Source organism: Cervus canadensis, chromosome 4 (genome assembly GCF_019320065.1).
Source record: "Cervus canadensis isolate Bull #8, Minnesota chromosome 4, ASM1932006v1, whole genome shotgun sequence".
Lineage (NCBI taxonomy): Eukaryota > Metazoa > Chordata > Mammalia > Artiodactyla > Cervidae > Cervus > Cervus canadensis.
The window spans coordinates 90,056,251-90,070,837 of NC_057389.1; the positions used below are offsets into that span (position 1 = coordinate 90,056,251).

The following is a 14,587-nucleotide window of genomic DNA, read 5'->3' on the forward strand; positions in this document are numbered from 1 at the left end:
AAGAAGAAAAAAGACAATGGAAACAGCCCAGGAATTTTGCAAAAAGTGGAGTATTAGATGTTAAAATATATTCTAAAGATACTGTAGTTAAAACAGAGTGGCACTGGGACAGACGGATGAATCTCTGAAATAAAGTAACCTACCTCCAATGGGCCCCATTTTAGCAGATTAAGTCTGAGCTGCTTCAGACATACCCTTCTGCCTGTCCGCCCAGCTCCCCTCCCACCAACATCATGACTTGGCCAAATTTCATCATATCACCCTTTGCATGTGCAGTTTCTCCTAGCTAGAGCACCTTTCCTTAAGTGTCATCCTTGCAGGCTGCCTACCCAGACACTCTAGGTCAATGATGTGCCCCCCCTTTCTGTTCCCATAGACTCCAGCTCCCACCCCTCTAGCCCCTTCAGCATAAACCATAACTTGAAAGTCTATCTCCTCCTCTCAGGTTTGAGGCCCAGGATGGCAAGGACTATGTTCCCCTCAAGGACTTGCACAGTGCCTGGAACACTGTAGGTGCTCAATAAATGCTAAATTAATTGAGGAAAAGATCTGTAGGGTCACTTTAGATCATACTACATTCCAACTGGGTTACAGAGTTCAATGTAATGTGAAATCATTCTCTGAACAAACATTTATAAACTTTTTATTGAAGTATAGTTGATTTACAATTTTGTGTTAATTTCTGCTCTACAGCAAAATGACTCAGTTGTACGTATATATATATGCATTCTTTTTCATATTCTTTTCCATTATGGATGATCATAGGGTATTGAATATAGTGGGGGCTTCCCAGGTGGCGCTAGTGATAAGGACCCTGCCTGCTAACGTAGGAGACGCGGGTTCAATCCCTGAGTCGGGAAGATCCCCTGGAAGCGGGCATGGCAACCCACTCCAGTGTTCTTGCCTGGAGAACCCCATGGACAGAGAAACCTGGAGGGCTATAGTTCATGGAGTCGCAAAAGAGTCCGACACTCAGTTGGACTGAAGTGACTTAGCACATTGAATATAGCTCCCTGTGCTATACAGTAGGATGTTGTTATCTTATTCTCTATATAATATTTCTCCCAACCCCTCCTTAGCAACCAACATCTGTTCTCTATGCCTGTGAGTCTTCAATCAACATTTATTAAGCGCCTACTGTGTGCTCGGGGCACTGGATAAAGCAGTAACCAAAATCAATCAATTCCCTGTCCTTATTGGGAGACAGATGGCAAACAAGTAAACAAATAAATGATATATGTATTTTTTCCAGATAGTGAAAGTAGCTATCCAGTCCATAACTGGAGAAGGTCCACGTTAGGTCTTTAGAGGACAGAAACACACAGTTTGAGCCCCCAAAGGTAGGAGAAGGTGGCCAAGTGAACAGGTGCAGGGAAGAACACCTCAGGAAGATGGAAGAGCATGCACAAAGACCCTGAGGTCGGAAAGATCCAGGGTGCGGATCCCTCACCCAGACACTGGGCAAGGAGCATCAGTCCTTCCAGCTTCCACCTAAGGGATCTTCCATATATACAAGTCCCACCGGGTAACTCTCCTACTTAGTCTTCCCATCGCTCCCCGTCCCCGGTGGATCGGATCCAAGCTCTTTCGCCCTGAGCCAGGCAGCACTTAGCTGCCGAGCCCCAACCCTGGACAGAACGCCCTCAAAGACCGTCACTCCAGGCTCCGCCCCTAGCCCCGCCCCCAAACCCTCGGCGCGGGCCAGCGCGGCCCACCCCGCCTCACCATTGGACAGCCCGGAGAGCATAGGACTCTGGTTGGCTGACCTGGTTGTCAGTTAGGGTCCAGGCCTTGAAAACCCGTCCCCGAACTTCGAGGGGGCGGGCTCGGGTGCGGGCGCGGCTGGGGCTGCGGCTTCAGGTAAAGCACCAGCTTTCTGGGCACTGATGGGGAATCTGGGGGGCGGGGATCAGGGGTACGCACCGGGACGGGGTGCTGAGCTTTCAGCCCCTCCGCGGGCTCAGCGCGCAGCGACGGGGAGGGCGCAGTGTTCTCTGCCTGGGACCCCTCCACTCCCACACTGGGAGCCCCAGGTGGGGAAGCGAGCAGAGTTGGGGCCCTCTGGATTCTTGAGGTCTCCTTTCTCCCTCCCTTCAGGAGCGAAGTGGGGCGGGGGGGTCGTTCGCCCCCTGTGCTCCCACGACTTCGGGATCCTTTCCCGGAGTCGCTCCGGGACAGCTTGGGGACCCGAGTCCATCCCCTCGCTCTGGACCTGAGTGTGTGTAGGGTGATTCGGAAACTGTGTTGGGGGGAGGGACGGATGGCCCCCGGGGCCGGCAGACAATGGGCAGCGGATGGAACCGCCCGGCAGCGTTTCCTGCAGGAAACTGCTCTGTCTCTGTGAGGCCGTCCTGAGGCGACATGGGGGTGACAGGGTGCTGACCTCAGTACCTCCCCCCTCGCACTATCATCAGCCTCCACTCCCACTTCAGGGGTCTGAGAGTCCCGCCTCAACATTAGGGGAGGTGCCTCCACCCAGAGCCTCAATCTGGGAAGACGTCCCCCTCTCCAAGACCGGGATCTGAACTGCCTTCCGCATTCCCCTACCCCTCAGGTTTTGCGATCGCAGCTCTGAGTCCCAAAATAATCCCTGGGGCGGGAGTGGGGGCGTGTGGCGTCGACTCTGAAGGCCTAATGAGGGGTCTCAGGCAGAGGATGTGGATCTAGCCGTGACAGCTCCTCGGGCAGGGAGCGGAGGACAGGGGAGAACAGTTGCACGCCCCCCGCCCCCGCTCTGGCGAGGGTACAACCCCTGGAGTCACCAGACTTTGGCCCTGCTCTTCCCATTAGGGACACACGCAGGAGACAGGCGGGAATGCAAGCTGGGAGGGCCGACCTCCTCTGGCTCTGTGCCCCTCCTGGTGAGTGGAGGGCTGTTTACAGAAAGCCATCAAGTGGAGTGGGCAATGCAGTGGGCGTGTGTGTTAGGTGGCTTCAGTCGTGTCTGACTCTTTGCCACCCTATGGACTGTAGCCCGCCAGGCTCCTCTAGCAAGGGGATTCTCCAGGCAAGAATGCCACCCAGGTGGCAAAGCTGCTGGGTTCAAAAAGCTGCTTCTGTCCATGTACGACCTTGGCTGGGTCACTTCATCTCTGAGTCTCAGTTTCTCCATCTGCACAATGGGGAAGAGGGGAAAAGAATAATGCTAAGAATATCTACTTCAAAGGGCCTAGGAGGTTTTTTTTTTTTTTTTTTTTTACTAAGTTAACACCCATAAATTGCTTAGAATCGAGGCTACCCCTGTAGCAAATGCAAAGGATTTTGTTATATTGCTATTCACTCTTCCTGGGGCTGCTGATGCTGCTGCTTAGTCAGTTCAGTCGTGTCCGACTCAGTGCGACCCCATGGACTGTAACCCAGCAGGCTCCTTTGTCCACGGGCATTCTCCAGGAAAGAATACTGGAAAGGGCTGCCATGCCCTTCTCCAGGAGATATTCCCGACCCAGGGATCAAACCCAAGTCTTCTGCATTGCAGGTGGATTCTTTACCATCTGAGCCATCAGGAAAGCCCCTTCTTGGGGCATCCACCCATTTTTCAGGCCAACTTCTGGGTCTGGCTACTCCAGCTGGTTTGGGTCTTAGGAATGACCCAGAGCTGTTTTTTTGTTTGTTTGTTTTAATTCCCAGGGTCTCGGGTTTGGGTGTGGCCAGATCCCTGAAGGAAGGGGCTGATCCCACTGAGGTAGTTGGCCAGCTGTGTGTGAGGCTGGCCCAGACCTCTAAGCCCCAGTCCAGGTTTTTTCCATGACCCAGCTCTTCCCAGAGAGCTTCCTGAAAACAAGTCCTGAGAGGCACTGACTGTCCTCTGTGCTGCCCCGCTGGCCGGCCCCTTATAGCCAGTGTGAGGGACGGGAAACAGCTGCTTCAGGACGGTAAGTTCCCCACCACTCCCTCCTCCCTTGGGGAGTGAGGGTGGGGGAGATGTCAGGAACCCAGGTTGGACAGAGGTGGCGAGTGGGCCCGTCTCCCCAGTCGTGGAGCAAAATGAGTCAGGTGGTCCAACGGATGGCTGGTGGGTGTTAGGTATGCAGGTGGTCATCAGGAGTGCAGGAGACCTGAAGAGATGATGGGGAAATTTGCCAGGTGGTTAGTGCAGATGGGCAGTAGGTCAGGAAGAGTACAGATTGGGGCTTCCTGGCACCTGCTGGTGGAGGGCTGGGCAGACAAGAGTTCCCCAGAGGATGAGCAGAACCCAGTCTGAGGACATTTCCTATAGGTAATAGACTTAATGCTTTATGTCTTAGCTTCCCCATCTGGAAAAAGGGGAACCATCCTACCTTGCAGGTTTATACTGGGGGAGGTACATTAAATGAGACCAGGCACAGAGTCGGCACTCAATCCAAGCTGTTTACACGTCTCTGAGGGTTTTTCATGTGGGTTCTTCAAAGGCCCATCTTTCCTGCTCTGTGCTTTCTGAAACAAAGCACAGTAACTTTGATTGTGGACTCAATAACAAAGTTCTGGAAAAATCCCTGTTAAATATCACATTATTAGATGTGACCCAATCTTCAGTTTCTTTTTTGTATTTACTTATTTTTATTTGTTTGTTTTTGGCTGCGCTGGGTCTTTGTTGTTGCGGCTTTCTCTAGTTGTGGCAAACCCAGGCTGCTCTTCATTGCATCGCTGCAGTGCCCAGGCTTCCCATTGTGGTCGCTTCTCTTATTGTGGAGTGTGGGCTGTAGGCGTGTGGGCTTCAGTAGTTGCGGCACACAGGGCTTAGTTGCTCCACTGCATGTGGGATCTTTCCGGACCAGGGATCGAACTCATGTCCCCTGCATTGGCAGGTGGATTTTTAACCACTGGATCACCAGGGAAGCCCCTCCCTCAGTTTCTTAGAGCCTCCATCACATCACCTGAAGAGTCTCTCTCCCTTTAGCCCCAAACATAGCCACAGCTCTCACAATCTGGGTGCTTGTGGTTCCACTACAATTTCTCTCCAACTAAGGGCAGAGCCCTGTGGCACCCCAGTAGAGACATCACAAGGAGACGTTGCATCCTTGGTGCCTCTGATCCACAGCTCTTCATCATTCCTAAAGGATCTCACAAGTGACCCTGATGTAAATTTGGATATACAATTATATTTTGTTTGCACTCTAAGGAAAAAAAAAAGTAAGAATTCTGTTTTCTGTTTGTTTCTTTTCAGTATGCAGAATCTGACCAGATGAGTTTTTAATGAGCCCACGAAGGGCTTCCAACTCTTGACTTCCTCCTCTGAATGTTCACATTCCACCCCTTTGAGCGTCAGTTTCTAATTTCTTCCAGGAACTGACAGAAACCTCCTCAGGTCTGGAAAGCCCCGCCCCCAGATGCTCTGGTTCCCTTGTCACCATCCCCTCTTCTTTTGATGCCCTTCCCGCCGCCCAGCAGGCTAAGGAGGCCGGGCACTGGAGGGCCCCCACAGTCATTCATTCCAAACTTTCAAGGCCACTTGAGGGAGGAGGGAGGAGGGAGGAGAGGACCTGTGTGTGTGTGGTGGGGAGAGGGGGGAGGTTGGGGGATGGAGAGGAGCGCTTGGGTCTGTTTACTCATGCAGAGTCCAGATAGACCCCAGAGGCGCAGCCAGAGGGGCAAGTCCAGCCCTACCCACCCTCACCCCTCTGGGGGCCTTTTTCAGGGTGTGAAAAAGGTGGCAGCTACTCCGGGAAACATGGCCAAGTTTGCCCTGAATCAGAACCTGCCGGGTAAGTGTGCAAAATGGCATTTGTGTGTGTAGAGATCCACACCTGGCGCCCAGGTTCCCACACAGCCCTGCAGTTCCCTCCTCTGCAGAGTGGTCAGAGGGCCCTTTATAAAGGTGGATAATGTCCTGACCCTGCTTAAAATTTGCCTCTGGTGCCCTATTACAGGTGGAATAAAACTCCAGCTCCTCACGGTGGCCCAGAAGGTTCCTCACAGTCTGGCCCAAGTCCACCTCTTCTAGTCCTCTCCCACCTCCCTTCTTTCACTCTGCTCTGCACATCCTCACCTCCATCCCACTTTTACTCAGGTCTACCCTGCTCATTCCACCCCAGAGCCTTTGCACGCGCTGTTTTCTTTCAGGAACCTTCCGTCCCAGCTGCTTTCTCCTTCTCATTCAGGGCTCAACTTCTGAGTTCCGTCCGCAGGAAATCTGCTGGGACAGCCAGAGCCAAAGCCTGTCAGTTACTCTCTGTTTCATCTCGGAATTTTTATTTTTGCCCTAAGGACCTTTTTTGAACGTTTGCGTTTAATTATCTGTCTACTACAAGTGGGCAAGAATGCTTTTCTTGTTCATTGCTATGTCCTCAGTACCTAAAAGAGTGTTTGGTACACAGTAGGTGCTCAACACGTGAATGCACAACTTTTGGGGGGTGCAGATAGGTGTTTAAACCTCTGTGTGCAACCGCAGGTGTGCAGGGTTTAGAGCAGGTGGCATCGTGAAAGCATGTCGTGGGGCGGTGGGGAGGTGCTCCGTTTGTTAGTCTCTCTGCGTCTCCCAGGCCTGACGTCACTCCATGCCCATGTCATGTCCGCAGACCTGGGCGGCCCTCGCCTGTGCCCCAGCGCGACTGGGGGCGCCCGCAGCCCGAGCTCGCCCTACTCAGTGGAGACCCCCTACGGCTTCCACCTGGACTTGGACTTCCTCAAGTATGTGGAGGAGCTGGAGCGTGGCCCCGCCGCCCGCCGCACTGCGGGGCCCCAGCCCGCGCGCCGTCCCCGCGCGCCCCGGGCCGGCCTCGCAGGCGCGCGCAGCCCAGGCGCCTGGACCTCCAACGAGTCCCTGGCTAGTGACGACGGCGCAGCGCCGGGCGCACTCTCCCCTGGTGCGCCGTCCGCGCTGATGCTGCCGCCGCTCTCCCCGCGCGCACCCGTGCGCAACCCGCGCGTCGAGCGCACGCTCCTGGAGACCAGCCGGCGGTTGGAGCTAGCGCAAGCGCAAGAGGGCGCGCCCAGCCCGGCCCGCGCGGCCCCGCGCAGCCCGCGCGGGTCTGGCCACAGCAGCCCCGCCCCCAACCCGGCCCTGGCCTCGCCGGGCCCCGCGCAACTGCAGCTGGTGCGCGAGCAGATGGCCGCGGCGCTGCGGCGCCTGCGCGAGCTCGAGGAACAAGCGCGCGCGCTGCCCGAGCTGCAAGAGCAGGTGCGCGCGCTGCGCGCCGAGAAGGCGCGGTTGCTGGCTGCGCGCCGGCAGCCGGAGTCCGACGGGGAGGCCGAGGCGCGCCCAGACAAGCTTGCTCAGCTGCGGCGGCTCACCGAGCGCCTGGCCACTTCTGAGCGCGGCGTTCGCGCCAGGGTCAGCCCCGGGGCTGACGGCTCGGACGGGTCGGCTTCTAGCCACAGCGAGGGTGCGCCGCCGGTCCTCGACCGGGCGCCCCAGACACGGGAGGCAGGCACCCAGATCGTGCCGGAGACCCAAAAGGTGGGAGTCCAGGCGGTGCCGGAGACACAGGAGACCGGCGTGGGGGCAACTCCTGAGACCCTCGAGGCGGAGGCGTGGGTGACGGAGGCTCTGCTGGGGCTGCCCGCGGCCGCCGAGCGCGAGCTGGAGCTGCTTCGCGCCAGCCTGGAGCATCAGCGCGGGGTGAGCGAGCTCCTGCGGGGCCGGCTGTGCGAGCTGGAGGAAGCCCGCGAGGCTGCTGAGGAGGCCGAGGCCGAGGCCGTGGCGTCCCGGCCCCAGCCGTGCGAGGCTACCACCCAGACCCCATGGGATTATGTGGAGAAGACCACGCAGACCGATGCTCCACTGGAGGCCCTGGCCCCGATGCCGGAGAACCCGCCCGGATCCACGGATGGGGATAGGGCCGTGGCACCCGCGGGTGAGTCCCCATCCCTCGCTGAGCCCTGGCTTGCTGGCCGCTGAATTCGAACTCAGTGCCCTCATCTGATCTCCGCCAGGCACCCTCAAATCCATCATGAAGAGGAAAGGTGGTACACCTGGTGGCCAAACCAGCCCCGGACCAAAGAGCCTGCAGTTTGTTGGGGTCCTCAATGGAGAGTGAGCACTTTTCCCTTCCCCATGGCAGCATCTGCTGGGACATAGACTGGAGTTTTGAATCCCAGCTCTACCCCTCGCTTGCAGCGTGGTCTTGGCAGGCCTCAGTGTCCACATCTGTAAAATGGGGGCAGCCACTTCCCACCTCGCAGGACACCAGACTGAGCCCACAGGGGAGGCTCAGCATCAGCCTCCCACTCTGCCCCCAGGTACGAGAGCTCATCCAGCGAGGGCGACAGCGAGGATGGCGCTGCCGAGCCCACGAGGAGCAGTTCCTCGGGCTCAGGCGACGACAGCGGCGCGGCATCCGACTCCGAGACCCCTGGCGCTCCCAGCGGCAAGGAGGACCGGGACACCGAGCCGGAGGCAGAGCCGGAGGCAGAGCAGGAACCTCAGCCGGGTGCCCAGGGGAGGTGAGCCGCGCGGGGGACACGGAATGGGGACGGCTGCTCTTTCCTCGTCTTCCCACTCTCCATCCCGACTCCTCCTGGAGCCTCTCCGTCTCCTAGGTGCGAGCTGAGCCCACGTTTGAGGGAAGCGTGTGCAGCGCTGCAGCGGCAGCTGAGCCGGCCCCGCGGGGTCCCCCGCGACAGTGTGAGTGAATAGAGAGCCCTTCAGAGTCAGAGGCCCGCCGGGGACCCCGTCTGACGCCCGCCTAGGGAAGAGCATCGCCTTGTTTAGAGTTAAGGGGGCCCCAAGTTCTGTCACCTCGCGCCAGGGCCCTCCATGGATACCAAAGTCTCCAAAGGGATCTCCGCCCCAGAACTGGGCTGATCTCTCTGATTTCCCCAGAAGGGTCCACCCCAAGCCCCAGCCCCATCCCGGACTCCCCCAAAACAAGCGCTCACCGTCTTCCTCCACTCCTGCTTCTCCCGAAGGCTCTTCTCGGGAAGAGGAGCATCCTTGCCCACTGGGGGCGTGTACCCACACTGACGCTACTCCATCCTCCAAAGGGGTGCTGCCCAACGAGTCCACGCCCCCCCCCCCTCAAATACGGAGGGACCACCCTCCCCTGCCTGGCCTCCACACCTGCCCTGGACCCTCGCTGATGTCTCTCCCCTATCCTGGCAGGGTGCGGCGCGCCTGGTGGCGCAGGAGTGGTTTCGGGTGTCGAGCCAGCGGCGCTCTCAGGCGGAGCCCGTGGCCGGGGTGCTGGGCGCGGTGGCGCGCCTGGGGCGGGAGCTGCTGGAGCACGTGGTGAACCTGGCGGATGGCAACGGAAACACAGCCCTGCACTACAGCGTGTCCCATGGGAACCTGGCCATCGCGAGCTTGCTGCTGGATACGGGTCAGCATTGAGGAGGGGTGGGGAGGGCACTAGGGAATAGGGACCCATGGAAGGGGGAATCTGGGTAGTGCTGGGCTGGCACTACCATCCTGCACCTGCCAAGGATGCAGAGAAGGACTGGCATTCTCGCCTAAACTCTCACCTCCCATCATCTCAGATCACTGTCTCCTGTTGTCCGACTCCCACAATCCTTGGGCCTCATGGGACCATTAGCCATTGCTCCCATCCAGTTTCAGGGCACTGTCTCCTTGCTCACCCTCTGGCCTGTTATTAACTCCTCCTTCATGTACTCTTTCAGACTCCTCCTGCTGCCCTTCCCTCACTTCATCCTGCTTGCTTATCAGACTTCATTGAGGCACACAGTAGACCCTCTGGTGTTTGTTGAATGAATGAGCTTTCATGAATGGGAGCTCTGGGTGGGTGTGTGTAGGGAGTGGAGAGAATGATCAGTTTTACTTGATAAGTATCAAACAAAATTTCCCACAGAGGTAAGGGCCATGACAAGATAAAATCAGGGGAGGGAATCAAGAAATAGGGTAATCCTTTAGCTTAGGATCCTTCCTTAGCAAGGCCTCAGAGAAGGGAAAAGCAGGGGAGGATAGGTGGGGCGCCTGGCGGGCTGCAGCCCCGCCACTGTGGTTACTTTGAGCCCCTTCTGCACCTAACATCCTCCACCAGGGTCACAGAAGCCTGTGGGAGGAATGGACACCTAGACAGTAGGCCACACAACTGGGGGATGCCCTTAGTCCTGACTGAACCACCCCACCTTTTAAAAAATTTTATTTGCTTGTACCAGGTCTTGATTATCTCATGCAGGATCTTTGTTGTGGAATGCAAAATCTTAGTTGTAGCATGTGGGATCTAGTTCCCTGAATAGGGATGGAACCTCAGGCCCCCTGCATTGGCAGCACAGAATCTTAACCACTGTACCACCAAGGAAGCCCAGTGACTTAACCTTTTTACTTCTCAGCCCACTGTCTCACATCTCCTCTGACTAGGACATCTACTCCAATACCCTGATCCCTTCCTTTCCCCAAACCTCTCCCACCATTCATCTCCCCAAAGTGCACCTAGCCTTGAGCTTTCAGAATGGTGGGGTACACAAGCATTAAACACCCTGGGGAATGAGATCCAGAGGTAGGTGCTATTATGTGTGGGAGGGGGCCAAGATGGCAACAGAATTGACTCCAGAGGAAACGGAGCTGACATTTGTGTTCACCTGTCAAGGACAGGCAGCAACAACCAAGCTGTTTCCCAGGGCTGCTGTGACAACCAACCACAAAGTGCCACAACATGGGAGGTTTGGAACAAATTCATCGTGTTGCAGTTCAGGAAGCCATTAAGTTCACAGGACTGGTTCATTCTTAGGAGGTCCGAGTGACTGTTGTGTGCCTTTCTCCTAGTTTCTGATGGCAGCTTATCTCTGCCTTCAGCATCACATGGAGATCTCTGTGTCTGTTTCTTCTGAGGATACCAGTCATATGGAATTGTTCAGTTGCTCAGTTGTGTGATTCTTTGTGACCCCATGGATGGCAGCGTGCCAGGCTCCTCTGCCCTCCTCTATCTCCTGGAGTTTGCTCAAATTCATGTCTATAAGTGATGGGGCCAAATTCCTTTTGATCTGTTCTGGCTGCTGCGTGGAAACTGGAGTAAACTTGGGACACCACGGGGGCCCAGCTGACAGTTCTCTGGGGGAGCAACAATGGTGGCTTTGTGGGCAGTAGTCCTTTTATTGATGCTTTCCAACTAGTGTTGAAGCCTCTTGAGAGTCCCTTGGACTGCAAGGAGATCGAGTCAATCCTAAGGGAAATCAACCTTGAGTATTTATTGGAAGGACTAATACTGAAGCTGAAGCTCCAGTATTCTGGCCACCTGATGCGAAGAGCCGACTCATTGGAAAAGACCCTGACGCTGGGAAAGATTGAAGGTGGAAGAGGGCAACAGAGGATGAGATGGTTGGATGGCATCACCGATTCAATGGACATGAACTTGAGCAAACTCCAGAAAACAGTGGACAGGGAGGCATGGCATGCTGCAGTCAGACACGACTGAGTGAACAATGGGAGAGATTGCTCTAGGTACTGGGGGATACAGTGGTAGACAGAACCAAGTCTCCAAACCAGTTTGTAATAGGGAGGTGAGGAAACCCTTCAGTGAGATCGAAACACAACTCTGAAGGTAAGAGAAGGGCCACATGGCTCTTGGAGAGGGAAAAGCCTTGTAAGGCAGAGGAACAGTAAAATCATGCATGACCTTCAGTGACCAAGCTGGCTAAACAGATGGTGAACTTGATGCTTGGAGGGAAGTGAGTGGACCAAGAAGTGTCAGCTTCTTGAACTGAGCCCTCTTCTCTCTCCCAGGGGTCTGCAAGATTGACCACCAGAATCGAGCTGGCTACTCCGCCCCCATGTTGGCGGCACTCACCTCTGTGGGGCGAGAGGAGGACATGGCTGTGGTCCAGAGACTCTTCCACATGGGCAACGTTAACGCCAAGGCCAGCCAGGTGCATAGATGCCTCCTCCCTGGCTGAGTCCAGGGGGCACTTTCACTTTCCAAGCCAAGTGTCTGGGACCCTCCTCCCTTTTCTGCAGAGCCCATACCAGCCCTGTCCCCTTCTTTCCCTCTCCCCAGACGGGACAGACAGCCCTCATGCTGGCCATCAGCCACGGCCGTCAGGACATGGTAGCTGCCCTGCTGGCGTGCGGGGCGGACGTGAATGTGCAAGATGCAGACGGGGCCACGGCGCTCATGTGCGCCAGCGAGTATGGGCGCCTGGACACTGTGCGGTTGCTTCTGGCCCAGCCGGGCTGCGACCCTGCCCTCCTGGACAACGTGAGCCACCGGGGGGCTGGTGTGGGGTAGCGGTGCCTCGATTCAGGGACCTGACTGTCTCCATGATCCCTCAGGAGGGCACCAGTGCCCTGGCCATTGCCCTGGAGGCTGAGCAGGACGAGGTGGCCGCTCTGCTGCACTCCCACCTGAGCTCAGGCCAGCCTGGCCCGCAGGTGAGTGTGACCCCATCCTGCAATAAGGGAGTTTCCCAGCTGCACAGCTCAAGGAGATCAAGCGTGCCCCCAGGAAAGTGGATCTCTGTGCACCCGCCAGGGGAGCACCGGGTGGTGGGAACTGGGTCTGACGGTCAACCTTCAGAACACCCCAAGGGTTAGACACACTTTCACATGTAAAGTGAAGGTCATGAGGCTGAAGCCTCCAGGGGGGCTTGCCCTAAGGTCAGACAAGAGCTGTTAGACCTAGCTCAGACTATCATGTCTGTGGACTCCCATTACAGGCCCAGAGCAAAGGAATAAAAGCATCCTTTGGATTTAGTCCTCTTGCCTGGAGATCCGATAGACCAAAAAAAAGCCTGGCAGGCTACAGTCAATGGGGTTGCAGAGAGCTGAAGATGACTGAGGGAGCAAGCGACTAACACTTTCGCTTTGGAGTTAGGGAGCAGGGCAAGAGGATTCAGTCTGTCCCCGAGGGGGAGGGGCTTATACGCAACAGTTTCCTAATTAAACTTGCCCTGCCAGCCTCCCCTTCCTGCACTCTCTGGTACACGTGTGGGAAAAGAACCACAGAGGTCAAGTGCCTCTTCCAGGTCAGATGGGACAGAGGCTGGATTCAAATCCTGGCAGCCTGGCTCTGCTGTGCAAGGTGGAGACCTCCAGTGGCTTAAGCATCTCTGAATGTTAAGGGGGGCTGAAACCGAGTGTCCTGTCTGCAGGAGACTGACAGGCCCCCCCCCCCCACCTCTCTCACCAGCTATCCCCCGATTCATCCACGGCCACGCCTGGTGAAGGAGGCTGCGGTGACAGTGGAGAGGACCCTCTGCCCCTGTGACTGGCCTAGCACACTGGACCCAGATGAGGGGTGGGGGGGTCCTGATCCCTGGGCAGAGGTCTGTGGCCAGAGGCTCAGCTTGAACTGCGAAGGGTGAGGATGCAACTGAGGGAGTGACACAGCCCCTAGTCTATCCACTCTTCCAGCCTTCTTCCCTAATAAAACCTTCCTAACTCATCTTGTCCTGTTTTGGAAGTGTACATAGACACATGGTTCTCCCTCCTCACAAAGAAAATGCCTTGTTGGGGAACACCCCCTACTTTCAGAGTACAGTGGGTCAGTGACCACCTGGGGGCCCCACAGAAGAATTTTGGAAATCTAGTGACAACCCAGACAAAACCTCAAGTTTACATACGATGTAAACGCTTTATTAACAGCAGATAATCCTGGTGGGCCACGGCATCAACCCAGACATCCAGCACCCTGTAAACAAACCCAAGCGTTGAGATGCTGACAGGTGTCCCCACCCCAAACAGGCAAACTCCCTCCCCCATCTTGCTAACTTCAGCAGACCCCGACTAAGAACCCTTGATCCACGGTCTTCACGAAATCTCCCTACCCCCAGGCAAGGGTCTAACAAGGAGATGCTCTATTTCCCACTCCCTCTGTGCACTCACCAGTCACAAGTTCAGCGCAGCCTCCGAGCCTCTCGCTCTGACTCCAACAGGGTGAGCACGTCGCCCTCGCGCACGGGGCCTTTCACGTTTCGGATGATGGAGCGGCTCGTGTCGTCCATGAATTCTACGCGCACCTACGGGGCCCACAGGAGGGACGGGAAGTCAGAGTCGGTTGAGAATAGGGTCCGTGGGATAAGCGGCTGATGTCGATCTAGAGAACATTTCTGCCTAGAGACACTTAAAAGCGGCTGAGGCTGGGAAGGCATGAGTGGGATAGGAGACAAGCCGGAGAGGGGCCGAGGCGTGGAGAACAAAGCTCTCGAACGCCAGAAGATGCCACCAGGGGAGACAACGGGGGGTTGTGAGGGCATGGAGCCACAGTGGTCGTTGGCACAGCCTGAACCAGAACAACGAACTATGTCAGAACTCGGGGAATGAGATCGACAGAGCCCAGATGCGGTGGGCAGGGCCTTGGCTAAAGTTCCAACCCTCGACCCTCTGTAAGCTCTGGGAAATAGGGAACGTATTGGTTCCCAGATACCAGGGAACAAGTCCCAGCGCACAGAAATTATCTTCGAGATTCAGACTTTAGAAGCACCGCCGCAAACATCCCCCGCTCCCCGCCTCCCCGGCTCACCTGCGTGCACTGTCCCTGCGAACCGGTCCTGCCCAACACCTTGGTGACCTGGGGAAAGAAATTGGGATCAGATCTAGGCCACCCGGTTCCCTTACTCCCTCGTCCCTCATCTGGGTCCTCAAAACCATGCCTCAGCCTCACCCTGGCAAGCTTGATGGGCTGCACACGGCTCGTGTCCATGATGGCGGCGCGGCGGCGGTCGGGCGGAGAGGAGTCACGTGTTTCGGAGAGACTATTTATATGACTCCCTAGTCCCG

General features: G+C 56.4%; 2 protein-coding genes across 4 annotated transcripts; one reads left to right on the forward strand and one right to left on the reverse strand.

The window, feature by feature from the left end:
- Positions 1-1,806: 1,806 nt before the first annotated feature.
- KANK3 (KN motif and ankyrin repeat domains 3) lies at positions 1,807-13,253 on the forward strand. Of its 3 annotated transcripts, XM_043466435.1 has the most exons (13): positions 1,819-1,860; positions 3,628-3,872; positions 5,144-5,284; positions 5,615-5,681; positions 6,495-7,772; positions 7,852-7,951; positions 8,158-8,361; positions 8,458-8,542; positions 9,020-9,236; positions 11,597-11,739; positions 11,868-12,068; positions 12,143-12,241; positions 12,999-13,253. In XM_043466435.1, the coding sequence occupies exons 4-13, from the start codon at positions 5,648-5,650 to the stop codon at positions 13,074-13,076; spliced, it is 2,439 nt and encodes an 812-aa protein (XP_043322370.1). In that variant the 5' UTR covers positions 1,819-1,860; positions 3,628-3,872; positions 5,144-5,284; positions 5,615-5,647; the 3' UTR covers positions 13,077-13,253. The 3 variants fall into 3 exon arrangements, with proteins under 3 accessions (XP_043322371.1, XP_043322370.1, XP_043322369.1); XM_043466436.1 differs by lacking the exon at positions 3,628-3,872 and having other exon boundaries at positions 1,807-1,860; XM_043466434.1 differs by lacking the exons at positions 1,819-1,860; positions 3,628-3,872 and adding an exon at positions 2,796-2,861.
- Positions 13,254-13,417: 164 nt separating this feature from the next.
- Positions 13,418-14,583, reverse strand: RPS28 (ribosomal protein S28). Its single transcript, XM_043466438.1, has 4 exons — positions 14,472-14,583; positions 14,331-14,378; positions 13,694-13,827; positions 13,418-13,499 (listed from the first exon to the last, which is right to left on the reverse strand). Exons 1-3 carry the CDS (start codon positions 14,508-14,510, stop codon positions 13,705-13,707), a joined length of 210 nt encoding a protein of 69 aa, XP_043322373.1. The 5' UTR covers positions 14,511-14,583; the 3' UTR covers positions 13,418-13,499; positions 13,694-13,704.
- Positions 14,584-14,587: the final 4 nt, after the last annotated feature.